Source organism: Cnephaeus nilssonii (genome assembly GCF_951640355.1).
Source record: "Cnephaeus nilssonii genome assembly, chromosome: X".
NCBI lineage: Eukaryota > Metazoa > Chordata > Mammalia > Chiroptera > Vespertilionidae > Cnephaeus > Cnephaeus nilssonii.
Genome location: NC_137071.1, coordinates 19,382,693 through 19,398,581, shown reverse-complemented (window position 1 = coordinate 19,398,581; position 15,889 = coordinate 19,382,693). Strand labels below are relative to the sequence as shown.

General features: G+C 36.8%; 1 protein-coding gene across 2 annotated transcripts in view; it reads left to right on the top strand.

The window, feature by feature from the left end:
• DMD (dystrophin) overlaps positions 1-15,889 on the top strand; it is a 2,362,317-nt gene that overhangs the window by 1,563,682 nt on the left and 782,746 nt on the right. For both annotated transcript variants that reach the window (XM_079764882.1, XM_079764883.1), the window contains exon 49: positions 5,917-6,018. In XM_079764882.1, the coding sequence (XP_079621008.1) occupies positions 5,917-6,018 (102 nt within the window). The remainder of the gene's footprint in view (positions 1-5,916; positions 6,019-15,889) is intronic.

Sequence of the window (15,889 nt, the reverse complement as noted above, 5' to 3'; positions counted from 1 at the left end):
TCTTGAATTGCCCTTAAAGACCCAGCTCAGAGCTGTCATAGAGTCACTTCTGCCCACAGTTCATCAAAGCGAGGCACATGGTCAAGCCCAAAGTTGATGGTGAGGAAGGTATATTCACCCACAGGACAGCCATGTTCACAGAGTCAATGAAAAATAATGAACTAATAAACCAAAGTATTCACAAATGTATTAGAATTTAATTGATTCGCAGATGCATTTTTTTACATTTCAACATCTCTGAAATTGAGGTATATCACACAATAGTGTCTACAAAATCTAATTGTTTTTTTAAGCTCTCTTAGCAGTTCATAAAATAATAGTGAACCTTACAATCCATAATATCTTAGATTTAATAGAATAAGCTATGGATTTGGGTTATTGACAAAATAGTGCAATGGTAGGACATAGTCTTTACAAATAAGTAAAGTAAGTTAATGAGCATTTATGTTTGTTAAGGAAAAAGTTGTCATTTTTATCTAGAATTTCTTTGTTTTCAGTAGCAGCATGCATATCTCATTTAGAGCTGAATGGAAAACCATGCGTTAGTAATAAATCATATCTCTCTATTCTTATATATGAATGTATATACCTATTTGTAGAACATCAGTTAGAATATGAAGTGTCATTCCATTGTATAAAACCTTTTTGTGGCTTCTCCACTAAGATGCTGAAGATGGTATAAAAGATCATTTTTTCCTCTGGTTTTTGCCATTTACTCCTGCACCATTTATTTCTTCCCATTCCCCCACATTGGCTCTCCATGCTGCCTCCAATTCCTGTCTTGCATAATTCAGATTTGCTCTTGCAATACTGTCTATTATCCATCACATTGTCAACTAAGTATATGAGCTGCTTCTGTTCCAAGCCTTCGCTTAAGTCTTTCTTCCCCCATGAGGTCTGTCCCTACCCTCATGTCTTTCAAACACAGAACTGATCACTTCCTTCTCTGTACCCCACTTTACATTGCATTTTGCTGGTCCTTATACCTGTTATACTCTAAGTTTAATATGGGGTTGCTTGTCTGTATCCTACACAAAGGATTACCTTATACCTTGTAGTATTCGCAGTTCCTAGCCAACATGTTGAAATGTAGTAAATATTCAATATATGTTTGTCAGATGAATAAATGAACAAATGTTGGAACATATATGCAAAGGCTGTTCATATCCTCCTTATATTGTCATATATATATATATATATATATATGTATATACATATATATTTATATATTCTAAGGTTAACAATCTATATATATACAGGCAGTCCTCAGGTTATGTCGGACTCGACGTACATCGTCTCATGGTTACATTGCCATCTCCCATTTATTTGTAAAAAGAACGTTCCGTCATTTCGACATATGTACATATGTGCTTTATGTTTTTTATTGTTTATTTACCACAAGTGAAGGTCAGGAATTGTTATCTTTCTTTTAATTTTTTTTTACTATTTCACTTCATTACTGTTGTGTATGTGCTCCATGTGAGTGACGTAGGTGCTTATGTAGGTGGGTTCAGACTTAGGGCAAAAATCGCATTATGTCGTGCCATAGGAATGGATCTCAGTGTAACCCGAGGACCTACTATAAAAGGCTAATATGCAAAATGTCCCCTCGGGAGTTGGACCAGGAGACCTGGAGTTTGATCACTCACTATGGTGTGCACTGAGCACCAAGGGGGGGGGGCACGGAACAAAGGAAAGCCCTGGCTGGCAGCCAGAAGGCCCTGATTGGCCCTGATTGCTCACCAGGCCTAGGGACCCTACCTGTGCATGAATTTCATGTACTGGGCCTCTAGTAGGTAAAATAATGGAAATAGAAATAAGTTTAAAATAAGAAATAAAACAAGGTAAAATATATCTCTGTTAGAATATCCTTAGGATCTCTGTTAGAATATCCTTAGGAACATCAAATTTCCAGTTTTAAAAACATGTACAATGAACTTAATATTGAATTAATATAGAAATATAATGTTCAATGAATCATTTCTTAGAAAATACAAATATGTTAATTTGCATATGAATTGTTACTTTCACCCTCAAGGGTGTAGTCTAGTCTTTTTTCATCACTTACCATTGCTTCACTACTTCTCAGACTACCAACTTCCCAATATTAGTAATGCTATTAATAATAAATAAGTAAGACTGAAGGTGCTCAGAGAGTTATTCCATTTCAAAAAACCTATCAGGGCTGAATTTAAAAATACACCATGATATTATCCTAGTGAGCATTAATGAAGGTTTATTCCCTATAATCTAATTAATAAATATTATTTTCTTAAAATTATGCAGGAGATTGTAGTGAACTTTCAATACTATGATGAAAATAAAACACTATAAATCACATTATAAGGGTCTTAACTCCTGGTGCACAATCTTACATTGCTTGCGATATATTCAAAATAAGACAGGGAAAAAACCTAGATGGAAATGTTCTATTAGAAGTGAGGGTTTTTTGTTGTTGTTGTTGGAAATCCCATGAAGACTTTCTTGTCTGAATGTTCTTTGAAAGTGAACATTTTCTACTTACAAAAACTGGCCACTATAATTAGCTCTGTTTCCATTTCAGTGGTGACCTCCTTTACCTTATCTTAAATCATGTAAAGATGTGAGACCATTTGTGAGATAAAATGTTTATTCAGACCAGTTCCCTGATCGGGATATTATCAGTCTGGCAATCATAAGCCCACACAAAGACACCCTTGAAGCATTTTAAAGACTATGTTAGAATTTCTTTCCTTTGCTATGGGAAGGTACAGTATTTTATCTCAATTACACTCTGGAAGGATATTATATAATGTATTGGAGTTAAAGAGGAAGAGAAAAATTAACATATTAATAAATATGACTGCCAGTTTTATCACATTCATTCACACATACACACTATGCACAGCAGAGTAAGGAATAAAGTGGAGGTTTAGCTGCACACTTTCTGATTGTAATCTCAACTTTGCCATTTGCAAGTTAAGTTATCTTGGACAAATTGACTCAGTACCCCTCAATTTTGACATCTGTAAAATTAGATAACACCCTTTTTGTAGGAGGTAAGTGTTAGGAAGAAAATGTACGAAACACAGTGTTTGCCACAAAGTAAACTTTTTTAAAAATACATTTTTTATTGATTTCAGAGAGGAATGGAGAGGGGGAGAGGGATAGAAACATCATTGATGAGATAAAATGATTGATTGGCTGCCTCTCGCACACCCCACACTGGGGATTGAACCCACAACCTGGGCATGTGCCCTGATCGGGAATTGAACCATAACCTCCTGGTTCATAGGTCAACGCTTAACCAATGAGTCATGCTGGCTGGGCTCACAAAGTAAACTTCTAACTACTCTATTAATATTACTACAGCAGTTAGTACCAGTATAGAGTAGTTTGTTGACATTTTCAGCACAACTAAGGATTTTAGTATTTTTTTAATCTTTGAACAGTCATTTAGTTTGGCTGGGGTTTTTTTGTTGCTGTTTATTTGTTTTGCTTTTTTTTATTTTTTTATGTCAAGTTTTAATTGCATGGAGGGCTATCAAAATTTTAAAACTTATTTCATGCATGCTTCCATTTTCTCAGGATCATTATCTGCTTTTTATGGTGTGTTTTTCTTACACTAATTTAAGAAAAATATACTAAAGGATATTTGAGTGAATTTAATTGGATATATAAGTTGACCCTTCAAGCAATATTTGACCCTGAATAACTGACCTGCCTGTTAACTAATAAATTCACACTGCAAGTAAATATAGCGAGGTAAATTGTAGAAATGTATCTTCAAAATGATCTTTCTAAAATGATTTTTCAAAGGTACCTGTAATGAGAGATCTAGTTCTCCAAAACAGTGCCAAGGAGAAGTAACCACAAATACTTTAGAGATGAATGTGGTTTCTCTCACCCATCGCTCTATTTCTATAAGACCAGCTGTAAATCTCACCCAGGTACTTAAACTCGTCATTATTTCATTGAAAAATGAAGAGAGGACAATCACGGTGATGAAAGGGCATGCTAATAGGAAGCATTTCTATAAATGGAAATGGTGTGACTTTGCAAAGCTCATTCATCCGAGGACTAAATCTAGGGCTAATTTGGTGGCCTGAAGGAGTATTTACTTTCTGCAGGTACAAAACTTGGACATTTCACATGGCATGCCACCTTTTTCTTAGTCCATCTGGCAAGCACCTGCTTCTAACCCACAACTCTAAGTAGTATCTGGACTGCCCTAATGTCAGCCTTGTTGCTGTTTCTGTTCATTTGCCAATGAAAAATTCAGATGTTTATGTTAACTTCATAAGAGAATTCCTTGTAGTATCAAATGCAGTCTCCTAATCCTGTTTATTTACCAGTGCCTTCTGAATAGTAGGATCAATTCTTTGCAATCTTTGGAACTATTTATTTGGAACTATTGAAGAGTAGGAGCAAAAAGAGAAAGATGTTAGTGCTAATCATTTGGCTGCATATGAGGAGCATTGGTAAAATTATTGACTATTTATGGTCATTTTCTGAAGCTATAGAATTTATAGTGGGTACACTTATAAACAATTTTAAAGGAAAGAAGAAATACTCAACCTCCACCAAGCACACTCTGAACTTGACCTTGTTACTATTGGGTAAGATTTTTAAATAACTTTTAGAATTTCTCATCCTAGAAAATAAATTAATACTTATAATTTGTGGTTCATTTCTTTCATAATTATTGTCCCTAAAGTTGGTATACATGTATTTGTGTATATGTGTCTTGCACTTATACCCATTTACAAACAGGGTTAGTCCTAATGTTATGGATACTTTTAACCAAAGTGCCTGTCTCCCACTGTCATTTATTATAATCAGAACTGAAGAAATAATCTCTTTCAAGAGCTTGTGCTGAGCACCTACAAGTTGCAAGACATCCAACTGTGTCATATAAGATTATAGTCATTTGGGTTGAGGACTCCCAGCTCTGATAGTCTGAGAGAACAGATACAAACACAATATATAAAGGTAACAGTGGCATGAAGACACGTACACCCAGCAGTGCTGGGAGGCTACAGGGTAGGAGAAGGAGAAAGAGAGATGTGGGTTAATCAGGAGTTGCTCTCTGGGGTATATTGCCCAGGCCTTGAGTGACACCTGACATTGATTAATCGATACTCCATCCTAGTGTTTAACAAGTGTTCCATCCAAAAAGTCTTCTGTAATATTTAACTTCACTTCCTTCAGCTTCAATTTATGCACATTTATTTTGTTCTCCCAAGAGAGCTAGACAGAAGCCAGTAGCAAAGCACTTTATATTTCTATATATAAAGAGGTTTGTTTGTTTGTTTATTGTTTTTTCAGTCTTCTCCAGACTAAGGGAAAACAAACACGTTTCTTAAAATAATCGAATCATTTCTCAAAAGGTTTATTTCACTTGACTGCTTAATAATTAATAAGCTTTGATACTGTGCTTTAAGTGTTTAATCTTGGGAAAGAAACTTAATAATTTTTACAATGATGTGGAAAGAATTATTGGATTTCTATTTTGAAACAGAATTTTGGATCCCAAACACCAAATAGAATCCTGTTAAACTAATAACTTTGTAAAGTAAAATGAACATTAATATTGCTGAGTTTATGGATGCAAACAAAAGTATTAATCCTATTCATAAATTGTACTTTTCATTATTGCATTTTACTTTTTTGACAAATAGAACATTAGTGTCTGTTTCTCTGTGGAAGCATTACAATATAATTTAAGGTAACTTTGGATAAATTTCTAAAACTTTAGTCTGTTTCACAAAGACCTTTATTTCTTTTCTCTGCAGTTGAAGCTTCTTTTTTGTGCCTCTATGTACCATGCAGAAATTGATCTGCAATACATGTGGAGTCTCCAAGGGTATAGTTAAATTTAGTAATTTTATTGCTAACTGTGAAGTTAATCTGCACTGTATGTGTTCTTTTCCTCAGGAAACTGAAGTAGCAGTTCAAGCTAAACAGCCGGATGTGGAAGGGATTTTGTCTAAAGGGCAGCATTTGTACAAGGAAAAACCAGCCACTGAGCCAGTGAAGGTAATGAAGCAACCTCTAGTAATATCCATTACCTCATAATGGGTTATTCTTCCCCTGTTGTACATTTGCCATTGGCGTGGTCTATTTATAATCAATGAAATAACTTGTAAAGAAATATTGGCCATACTGCAATAGCAGAGCTGTCTTTTTGATCAACATATCCTATTTATATATTGTGATCTTAGGACTATTAACAAGTCATTGCATTAAAGGACTCATTTCTGTCCTGGTGCGCTGCCATCAATACAAAAAGTAGTCCCACCTTCAAGGTAGATTAAATTCTTTGAGGCTTTATTGCTTTGCTTGCCAGCCTTGATGCTTTTCATATCATTTAGCTTAATTCAAAGCAAGCTACTGCATCATACTGTCTGTCTCCAACAGCTGTAAAGAAACACAATATGGTCCATGACCTTTCTTTTCTCTGTTGTTCTTTCTTATGAAAGAGGAATCGGCATTTGGGATTCAGCACTTCATTGGGTCAAGAATTGTTAGTGAAATGTCATCTAATTGCTTCTCTCTTGGGTGAAAAAGCTGGCCTGGGAGAAAGCTTTCTACTTCTTTCCTTTCCCCGTGTACATTTGAAGCATCTGACACGTTTATTCATAGGTTATTACATGAGGAGAGGAATGGAAAGCCAGCTCAGTTTTCAAAAATAGCTAATCAATGGCTTCCACTTGCAAATGAGAGTCCAGTGATAAATAGATGTTAGGTATGTGTTACCTTATTTTCTGTACCTGACCAAAATGATAATGGCTACCATTATGATGAAGGTTCCCGTGTGCCTGTAATGGTGGCTGTTTATTGATCAGTCCTGATTTCTCTAGCTAATGTTGCAGGATGAGATTTAGTGAGCCTCCCCCTCATATTTAAAACTGCTCTAAAACATTGCAGGTCAATAACCTCATTATATAGACCTAGTTAATCCTTGCAAACAACATTACCATGACTTAGACACTGTCCCTAAGGTCACCACTTACACTTGGCCCAAGCTTCATTTCTAGAATATTGTTGCTTTTCTTTTACAAGGTGCTTTTTCTTAGGTAAAGTTAAAATTTTAGCTTCAAAGTAATGTCCAAATACCAGATGCTAAAAGGCACCTGTTTCTCTAGAAATATCGATGGGCATTTATTGAGTAATACACTATCCCACTCCTAACATCTGAAAGAGTAATAATTTGCGTTTAGTTCCAAGCCAGGTCTGATGATTTTTATGAAGTAACAAAGTGTTCAGTATTTATTTATTAATTTCATTTATTTACTTTTTTTTAATCCTCAAATGAGGATATTTTTTTCATTGATTTTTAGGGAGAGTAGAAGAGAGAAGGAAAAACAGAGGGAAGCATTGATGTGAAAGAAACATCAATTGGTTGCCTCTTGCACGAGCTCCAATCAGGGCCTGGGCCAGGGAGGAGTCTGCAACCGAGGTATATGCCCTTGACCAGAATCGCACCTTGGACCCTTTGGTCCACAGGCCCACGCTCTATCCACTGAACCAAACTGGCTAGGGCTGTGTTCAGAATTTAGATGAGAGAGCTAAGGAGGGTCCTGAAAATAGCAATTTCAGGGTTTCTGTTGATGCTCTAAGCTAAGCCAGCTACCTAGCAGACACCTTTCTTGGTTAACAGAGTAACTCCCGTGGCAAACACTGAAACAGAGAAATGGACCATTTTGTAGGTCCACTCTGTCTACTCTGGTTTGATCCTCAAAGACGTTACGCAGGGTTTCTTAAAATTGTTACAGATTACAAATGTGCATTTAAATTGGCTTATTCAGTTAAACCTTTGTAAAAGAAAAACACACAGAGTGAAAAGTTTTAATTGAAAGTTGAGGACACTTTTATCAATTTAATTTTAATTATTTTTATTGAATTTATTGGGGTGACATTGGTTAATAAAACTATATAGGTTCTAGGTGTACAACTCTATAATACATTATCTGTATATTGTATTGTGTGTTCACCATCCCATCAAGTCTCGTTCTGTCACCATTTATCCACCACTTTTCCCTTTTCTACCCCCCAACCTACTTTTTCCTCTGATAATCACCATACTGTTGTCTATCTCTATAAGGGTGTTTTTTGGTGCTTACTTCCTTGACCTTTTTCACCCAGCCCCCCAATTATCTCATCTCTGACAGCTGTCAGTCTGTTCTCTGTATCTAGGAGTCTGTTTCTATTTTGTTTGTTTATTTTGTGCATTAGATTCCACATGTCAGTGAAATTATAAGGTATTTGTCTCGCTGACTGGCTTAATTTGTTTTCACTTTATGTAAACAATCCAAGCAATTGATTCTAACTTATCACATCGCCATTCATACCCTCAGCTCCTGGGTTACTTTAAGATCTGGGATCTTCCATGTATGTCTGAGAATATCTACTTTCTACTGCCACATTAATGGTGTAAAAGGGAAATTATCTTTCTGAAATCAAAGACAGAACAAGGAGGTGTTAACTTTCCCTCTTTCATATCCCTTAAAACCTTTTTGGCAGAATCAGAACTCTTCTTTCTTTCCTCCTTTTCTCCTTCCCTCCTTCCGCATTTCCTCTCAAGTCAGCTCATTTGGGAGAAGCAGAACTTAAGTAAAACTCATTCCTGGTCTACCATTTATCCCTTTGGTTTGGAGAAGACTAAACACATCAGGTTGATAGTGACGGGCAATATTGAAGTTGGGGGTGTGGAGAAATAGTTGATTCACCTGCAACCTTTGCCATAAGCCATGTCCTTGAAAACACCTGAAACTTAGCTGGAGTTGGTGGTAGCCTGAAACACTAGAAGCTCAAAAATGACCTCATAGTTCAGACCATGGAGCCCAGCAATACAGGGCTGCAAGCTGCTGGGACTATGTAAATCTCTGCATGGATTAAAAAAATTCTTTTTAAAGGTTAGGAATATTTTTCTGAAGAATTATCCATTTCTCTGATAGTCCATAAGCAAAGACTGTTTTCAACATAAACAAAGTTTCACCTTTAATTTGTTACTAGTCTACCCAAACTTTTAAATTGTGCTACCTAATGCCTTTTCTCCTTAACTATCAGGTTTCTCACCCCTTAACAGAAGAAAAAAGGAACCCAGTAGTCAGCACAACATTTTAATGAAAGAATTGTGTGTGTCTTTTTGGGGGGGTGGGGGAGGTACATTTAGAAACTCTCATAATTATCGAGAAGAAAGGGATGTTCTCAAAAAGTAAAATTAAAACCCCTCTTGGTATGTATATAAGATGGAGTGTTTAAATGGATAATTAGTGTGTCCACTGCTTGCAGACATTTTAATTAAGGACACATTAGAGAATGATTCTGTTTCTTAGGAAATTAACTGCCTATTGGCACCTCTACATTCTATATAAGACAGCCTGTGTGTTCAGTTCCTACACTCACCTGGCAAGCTGAGTCCTGTTTGGAAGCCTCACTCATCTGTGTTCCATTATTTTGCTTTTGTTTCACTTCATCAAGTTCTCTAGGATTTCTTTAATTTTCAAAGGTAGTAAAATCTTAAGATAGTATGATCAAAGATATAAGCACCTTTATTTTGCTTTCCCTCCTCTCTCTCTCTCTCTCTCTCTCTCTCTCTCTCTCTCTCTCTCTCTCTCTCTCCTTCTTTCTCTATTTTCATTCCCCCAATCTCCTCCTCTCCCACTCCCCGCCACATACACACACTTTTCTCATTTGATTTGTAAATTGTTCCATCATCTTAACTTCAAAAATTATTGAAGATTTTTAAATATGTTTTTATTGATTTCAGAGAAGAAGGGAGATGGAGGGAGAAACATCAATGATGAGAGAGAATCATGCCCCCTACTGGGGATCAAGCCAGAAACTGGGCATGTGCCCTGACCAGGAATAGGTCGATGCTAAACCACTGAGTCATACTGGCCAGACAAATTATTGAAGATTTGTTGGATAAGTTAAATTGCTTAACATATTGCTTAAACTATACCTGTAGTAATAATATTTTACAATAATGCTATTTATGAAATCATTTTAATGTCTTATTTTCTGCAGATTAATGACTAGATTCTCAATAGTACCCAGTTTTGCAATTAAAAAGCAATAAAAACAACTGCCATGAATAGCAACAATATTGACAAATTCCAAAAAAAAAATAAGCCATTTGATTTTTTTAAAAAAATTAACTCTCTTCTGAACTTAAGCCTTTAGATGGCATTTTCTTCAGTTCATACTTATTCTTTCTGTTTAACTCTTAACAGATATAAGTATTCAAGAATACTTGTGGATATTAGAACTGAGAGCATTAATGGAATTTTTAATGTCTTGGTTGCTTGCTGAAGTGATAAGATGAAACCAGCTGGTTTGCTTTGCTAACTTTTTAGATAATTACAAAGACTAGCGGCCTAGTGCACCCTCTCCAATCGGGGACCCCTTGCAATCTGGGACTGCTGGCTTCTAACCGCTCACCTGCCTGCCTGCCTGATCACCCCTAACTGCCTCTGCCTGCCTGCCTGATCGCCCATAATTGCCCTCTCCTGCCAGCCTGATCTTGCCCCCAACTGCCCTACCCTGCCAACCTGATCTCTCCCCCAACTGCCCTCCCCTGCCGGCCTGATCACCCCTAACTGCCTCGGCCCCCACCATCATGGCTTTGTCTGGAAGGAAGTCGGACATCCGGCAGATGGCCTGTCGACCGGGTCTAATTAGCATATTACCCTTTTAGTAGTATAGATAGATTACATAGGATAGGATTGCTTAAATTGGGGGGGGGGAGCCTTTTTCAGCAAGAGGAGATGCTCTTGGCAGACAAAAACACATAATCCCTATATCTGGACTGATAGCCAGCCATATGCACTATACTACCAAACTGGTCATGAAAAAATTGAACCACTTTCTTACACCTTATACCAAACAGCTGTTGCCCTTAAAACCCCTCCTCAGCCCCTACCTTAGATTCTGCCTTTGCAGTTCACCCAGATTATGTTATGATTGGTCGGTTTCTATGCCAGTCATTGTCAAAAGCTCCACCTTTTAGGCAGCCATTGGCTCCTGGAACTTCACCCAGATTTGATTCTGATTGGTCAGTTTCTATGCCAGTCAGCGTCTCTGGGCCTATCTTTGGGTCTGATCAAAGAGGCAGGGTTGCTCAGCAGCCCCCGAGGAGGCCCAAAGAGAAACAGACCTGCGGCTGCTGGTGAAGCTGGAAGAGAAAGAGATAGGCAACAGCTGGTCAACAGCTGCCACGGAGGCTGGGTATCAGACCCTGCCTCTCTCTCTGCAGGCCTCTTTCTGGGCCTGATCCATAGCCCCCTTGGCAGTCAGTGCTGGGTCGCTGTGCCACATGGGCTTCAGTCAGTGCTGGGTCGCCACGGCAACCCAGCACTGACTTCCAGTGTTTGGTCGAGCCTTGGTCATTATGGACTCTGGCGCTTTATATAGATATAGATATAGATATAGATATAGATATAGATATAGATATAGATATAGATATAGATATAGATATAGATAGATGTGGATGTGGATGTGGATGTGGATGTGGATGTGGACGTGGACGTGGACGTGGACGTGGACGTGGACATGGACATAGACATAGACATAGACATAGATATAGATATTGCTAACATGAATTTAATAATATATTTTATTACTGCTCTTCAATTCTTTTTAATTGTAACAGAAAAAGTAAGGTGTTAGGAGCCTTTTGTATTTGGCCAAAGGGTTCTACCCCAACTCTTAACACAAGCAATCGCTATATACAAATGGTCAAGAGAACAGTTATAATCTTCCAGGCATCATTTCCTCCATTATAAGCTGCAAAATGACAACATCATTAGTCATTTTAAATTATAGTCATTCACAACCAGGGATGTATTATTTTCCCAGCTGTTTTGTTGTTAATTAACTAGATTAAGCTATGTGGGTTTTTTTTCTCCCAATAAATGTGTTCTACTGCCAACAAACATTTTAGCATTTCTAAGAACTTCTTTAGGGCTTGTGTGGGTTTTTTTTTTTTTTGCTTGATAATTTTTAATATATTACTCACAGCAGAAGTGTCTACTTGGTCAAAGTGTTGCCCAATTAAATGTAATTATGACAATATTTGGCTTTATAAATCATCTGTCAGGCATATGATCTTATTTGCCTGGTAAGCACAATTCTATGTCAGTGGTTGGGAAAAGAATTACAGAAAGATAATAAATATTATAAAGAATTTATAATTTATTAATACATGAGTAGCAGAATTTCATTTTTTAAAATTCAAGTTTGCTTTACAACTGAGGAAAAAGTCTTAGACTATGAGAGGCTGAATAAATGTTAATCATTCTTGAATATAAGGAGTGCCCTCACTTTTCCCATTGAGAAGATAAAATTTATAATAAATTTTTGAGCAACTTGTAGACATACACACTTAGAAATATGGATGAGATTGCCAAATGTTTAATTATATTTAATTTCTTAATGGAGCAGCATGTACATATTTGAAATCTCACATTTTATAAAATAACACACGGATTAGAAATATTGATTTTACCACATTTATATTTTATGAAGTGAGTTCATTCACATTATTCATATGTATATTCTAGAATTCTAGAGCTCACCATTTTCCAAGTTATTTAAAATACGGCACTGAGTCCCTTTATGATGCTGTTAAAGTTCTATATCTAACTACAGCTAGCAACATACCTATAATCAAAAGTTAGGATTACTTTGCTTACTGCAGCGAGGGAGAAAGCTCTCCAAAGACTGTGGGGAATCTCAGTTAAAAGGGCACTGGCAAGATCTGTTTAGTGGGTTTGGCTGGTTAGCACATTTTAAAGATAAATTAAAGAAGTGGAAGCCATTTCTGGATTGGATGCTGTCAAGAAACAAAGTCAGTGTGGCTCTAGAAGGTGAGGGGATTAAAGCAGGGCAGAGTGGCCTTGGATTTGTCTCATTCCAAAAATAGGGTGGCCCTATCTCTGGCTAGTTAATTTTATGTGACTGTCTTTTGTGTTCAATTGAGATCATCACTCATCTAGCTTAGATAGCTGCCAGTTACCAGAAGGGCCATATTTCACTTCCTCGATGTTACCACTTGAATTTTTAACCCCTCCCTCACTGCCCATTCATAAAATATTTGTAAGTAATCTTTTCATGTTTCTTAGATATTTCGTATTTATCACCTCATCTGAATAACATCTTGTTTTGCTTTTTAAAACTATCTTTAAATTACTTGTTTACAATGCCCTTCACCACTAGTGTGAGGTTGTATCCTATGAAAAATGCTAATGGTTTATCAACTTCCTTCACCTCCTTTTTTATTAACCAATGCTGTCAGATGACTTTCATAAGCATCCCGAAAGTCACATCTCTTGAGGTTATTTTAGGCTACTCTGCAACTTTTTTGTTGAAAATCAAATGAGACACAAAAGATATTATAAAGCTCTAATCTGAACTGATTTCTTTCTGAGGAAAGATTTGGGGGTAAAGTCTCAATGTAGACTTACTCAGTAGTAGCAAATGCTGGAACTGGGCAAGCATTTTAAAAATTTAAGTTTCACCCCTGGTCCTCAGTTGTATTAGTTGCATTTATAGGGACATAGATATTTCAATTATAATATTCACATATATGTTTTGTATATACAACCATAGGTTGATTCATTTATTCATGTAACAGATATTCATTGCATGCCAAACATTGATACAAGAGAAAAATATATTAAAATTTTGAAAATCCCTAAACACAAATAGAGCTAAAACTATATTTCATTTTAAATTAAAAATAAAAGCTATATTCAGAAATCATATTTCTTGTAATTAATTTCCACTCTTTTTTGAAATCAGTCAGAAGTGTTTATTGAGCAACCACTACATTCTCAGAACTTTGTTGAATATTGTGAAGAGTTTAGACAAGTTTAGGGCATGGTACATACTTCTAAGGTCCTTAATGCCGTTGGAGTTTACAGTGAATCCTCTTTCAATGAGGATATTAATAAAGTAAGAGTTACATTTTGATTGAGTTTGGCTGATATGCTTTACCACTCTCTATTCATTGAATGTTTCTCTAAGGATCTCCTCTTTTCTATAAGTTTAGATCAGTTTTACTCTTGAATGAAAGTGTTTTAATTTCAATATAATTCCAGTCAAAGTTCTTTTAGCTGCAAAGAAGAGTCACTCTTTTCACTAGCAAAATAGGGGTTTTTATTATGAAATATAGAGCATCTCAATGATCCCAAGGAAAGACTCACATTGTATATTATAATAGAATTGGGAATCAGAATTGTTTGATATAATTGTCTTACCATTTAATGATCATTTCCAAGCAAATGACATACAATAGAAAATAATGCTTTGCCGTGAAAATCCCCAAATGAAACTAAGTTTTCCATTTAAAATAAAAATGATCTCAAACATTCTCTCTTTGGGTAAAATATGAATCCACTCTGATTGTTACATTTGAATTCTTGTGAGGACAGGCTGGGATATGCAATTTACTTAGCATATTCCAAGGTTGTTGTTTTTCCCTATATTTAGATGTATTGCAGATGCTTTATTTTTTAAATGTTTTTAAATTTTTATTACAGTTTCCATACAATATTATATTAGTTTCATGTGTACAACATAGTGATTAGACATTTATATAACACTAGAGGCCCAGTGCACAAATTTGTGCACAGGTGGGGTCCGGCCGGCCCCGCCTCCTGGTTCAACTCCTGGTTGAGGGGACAATTTGCATATTAGCCTTTTATTATATAGGACTAGAGGCCCAGTGCACCCTCTCTCCAATAAGGACCCCTCAGGGGATGTCCCACTGCCAGTTTAGGCCCGATCTTGTGGACATCCCTCTCATAATCCAGGACCACTGGCTCCTAACTGCTCACCTGCCTGCCTGCCTAATCACCCCAAACTGCCCCCCTGCTGGCCTGGTCACCCCCAACTGCCTCCCCTGCCAGTGTAGTTGTCCCCAACTGCCCCCCTGCTGGCCTGGTTGCCCCTTACTGCACCCCCTGCCGGCATGGTCACCCCTCATTGGACCCCTTTGCCAGCCTGGTTTCCCCTCACTGCCCCCCCTGCCAGTCTGGTCACCCCAACTGCCCCTCCTGCAGGCCTGGTAGCCCCATGCAGCCTGCTGCTCAGTCATTTGGTCGCCCCCTCACTGCCCCCCCTGCTGGCCTGGGTGCCCCCAACTGCCCCCCCTGCCAGCCTGGTCACCCCACACAACCTTTTCAGTCGTCTGTTCAGTTGTTTCCGATTCGATGATCACTTAGTCTTTTATATATATACATAAGAAGTGATTATCCAAATAAGTCTAGTACCCATCTGACACCATAGATAGCTATTACATTATTATTGGTTATATCCTCATGAATATTTTATAACTTACAAGCTGTGAAAGTTTTGTAACTATCTTGTAACTATTTTGGCTATATTAGCTATGCTGTACTTTATATCCCTGTGACTATTTCACCCAGCCCTTCAAACCCTTTCTATCTGGAAACCATCAGTTTGTTTTCTGTATCATGAATTTGTTTCTGTTTTGTTTGTTTGTTTATTTTATTAGATCCCACATATAAATAAAATTGTATTCAAAGTTTTAAAATTATTGGAACATGATGAAGAATAGTACTTGATAACTATTATCCCACCGATTTCATATTTTAAGATGTTGAAGTTTATACATATCTTTGGTTACCTTAAATTTGGTTTAAGATTATTAACATGATTAGCAAATCATTACCTTTCACAGATTTTTATTGAGAACTACTTAAACTTTATTATGTGAAGAATGCTCCTTTAGTTGCTGCAACCAAAAAATTTTGCCACTTGATAGAACTTTACAGTTTAACAGAAAAGATGTGAGAATAGAAAATATGGGCTCATGCCAGAGGACCAGAAAGCAAAACCAAACCAAACAAAACAGATCTTTCCTAGTACATAAATAATC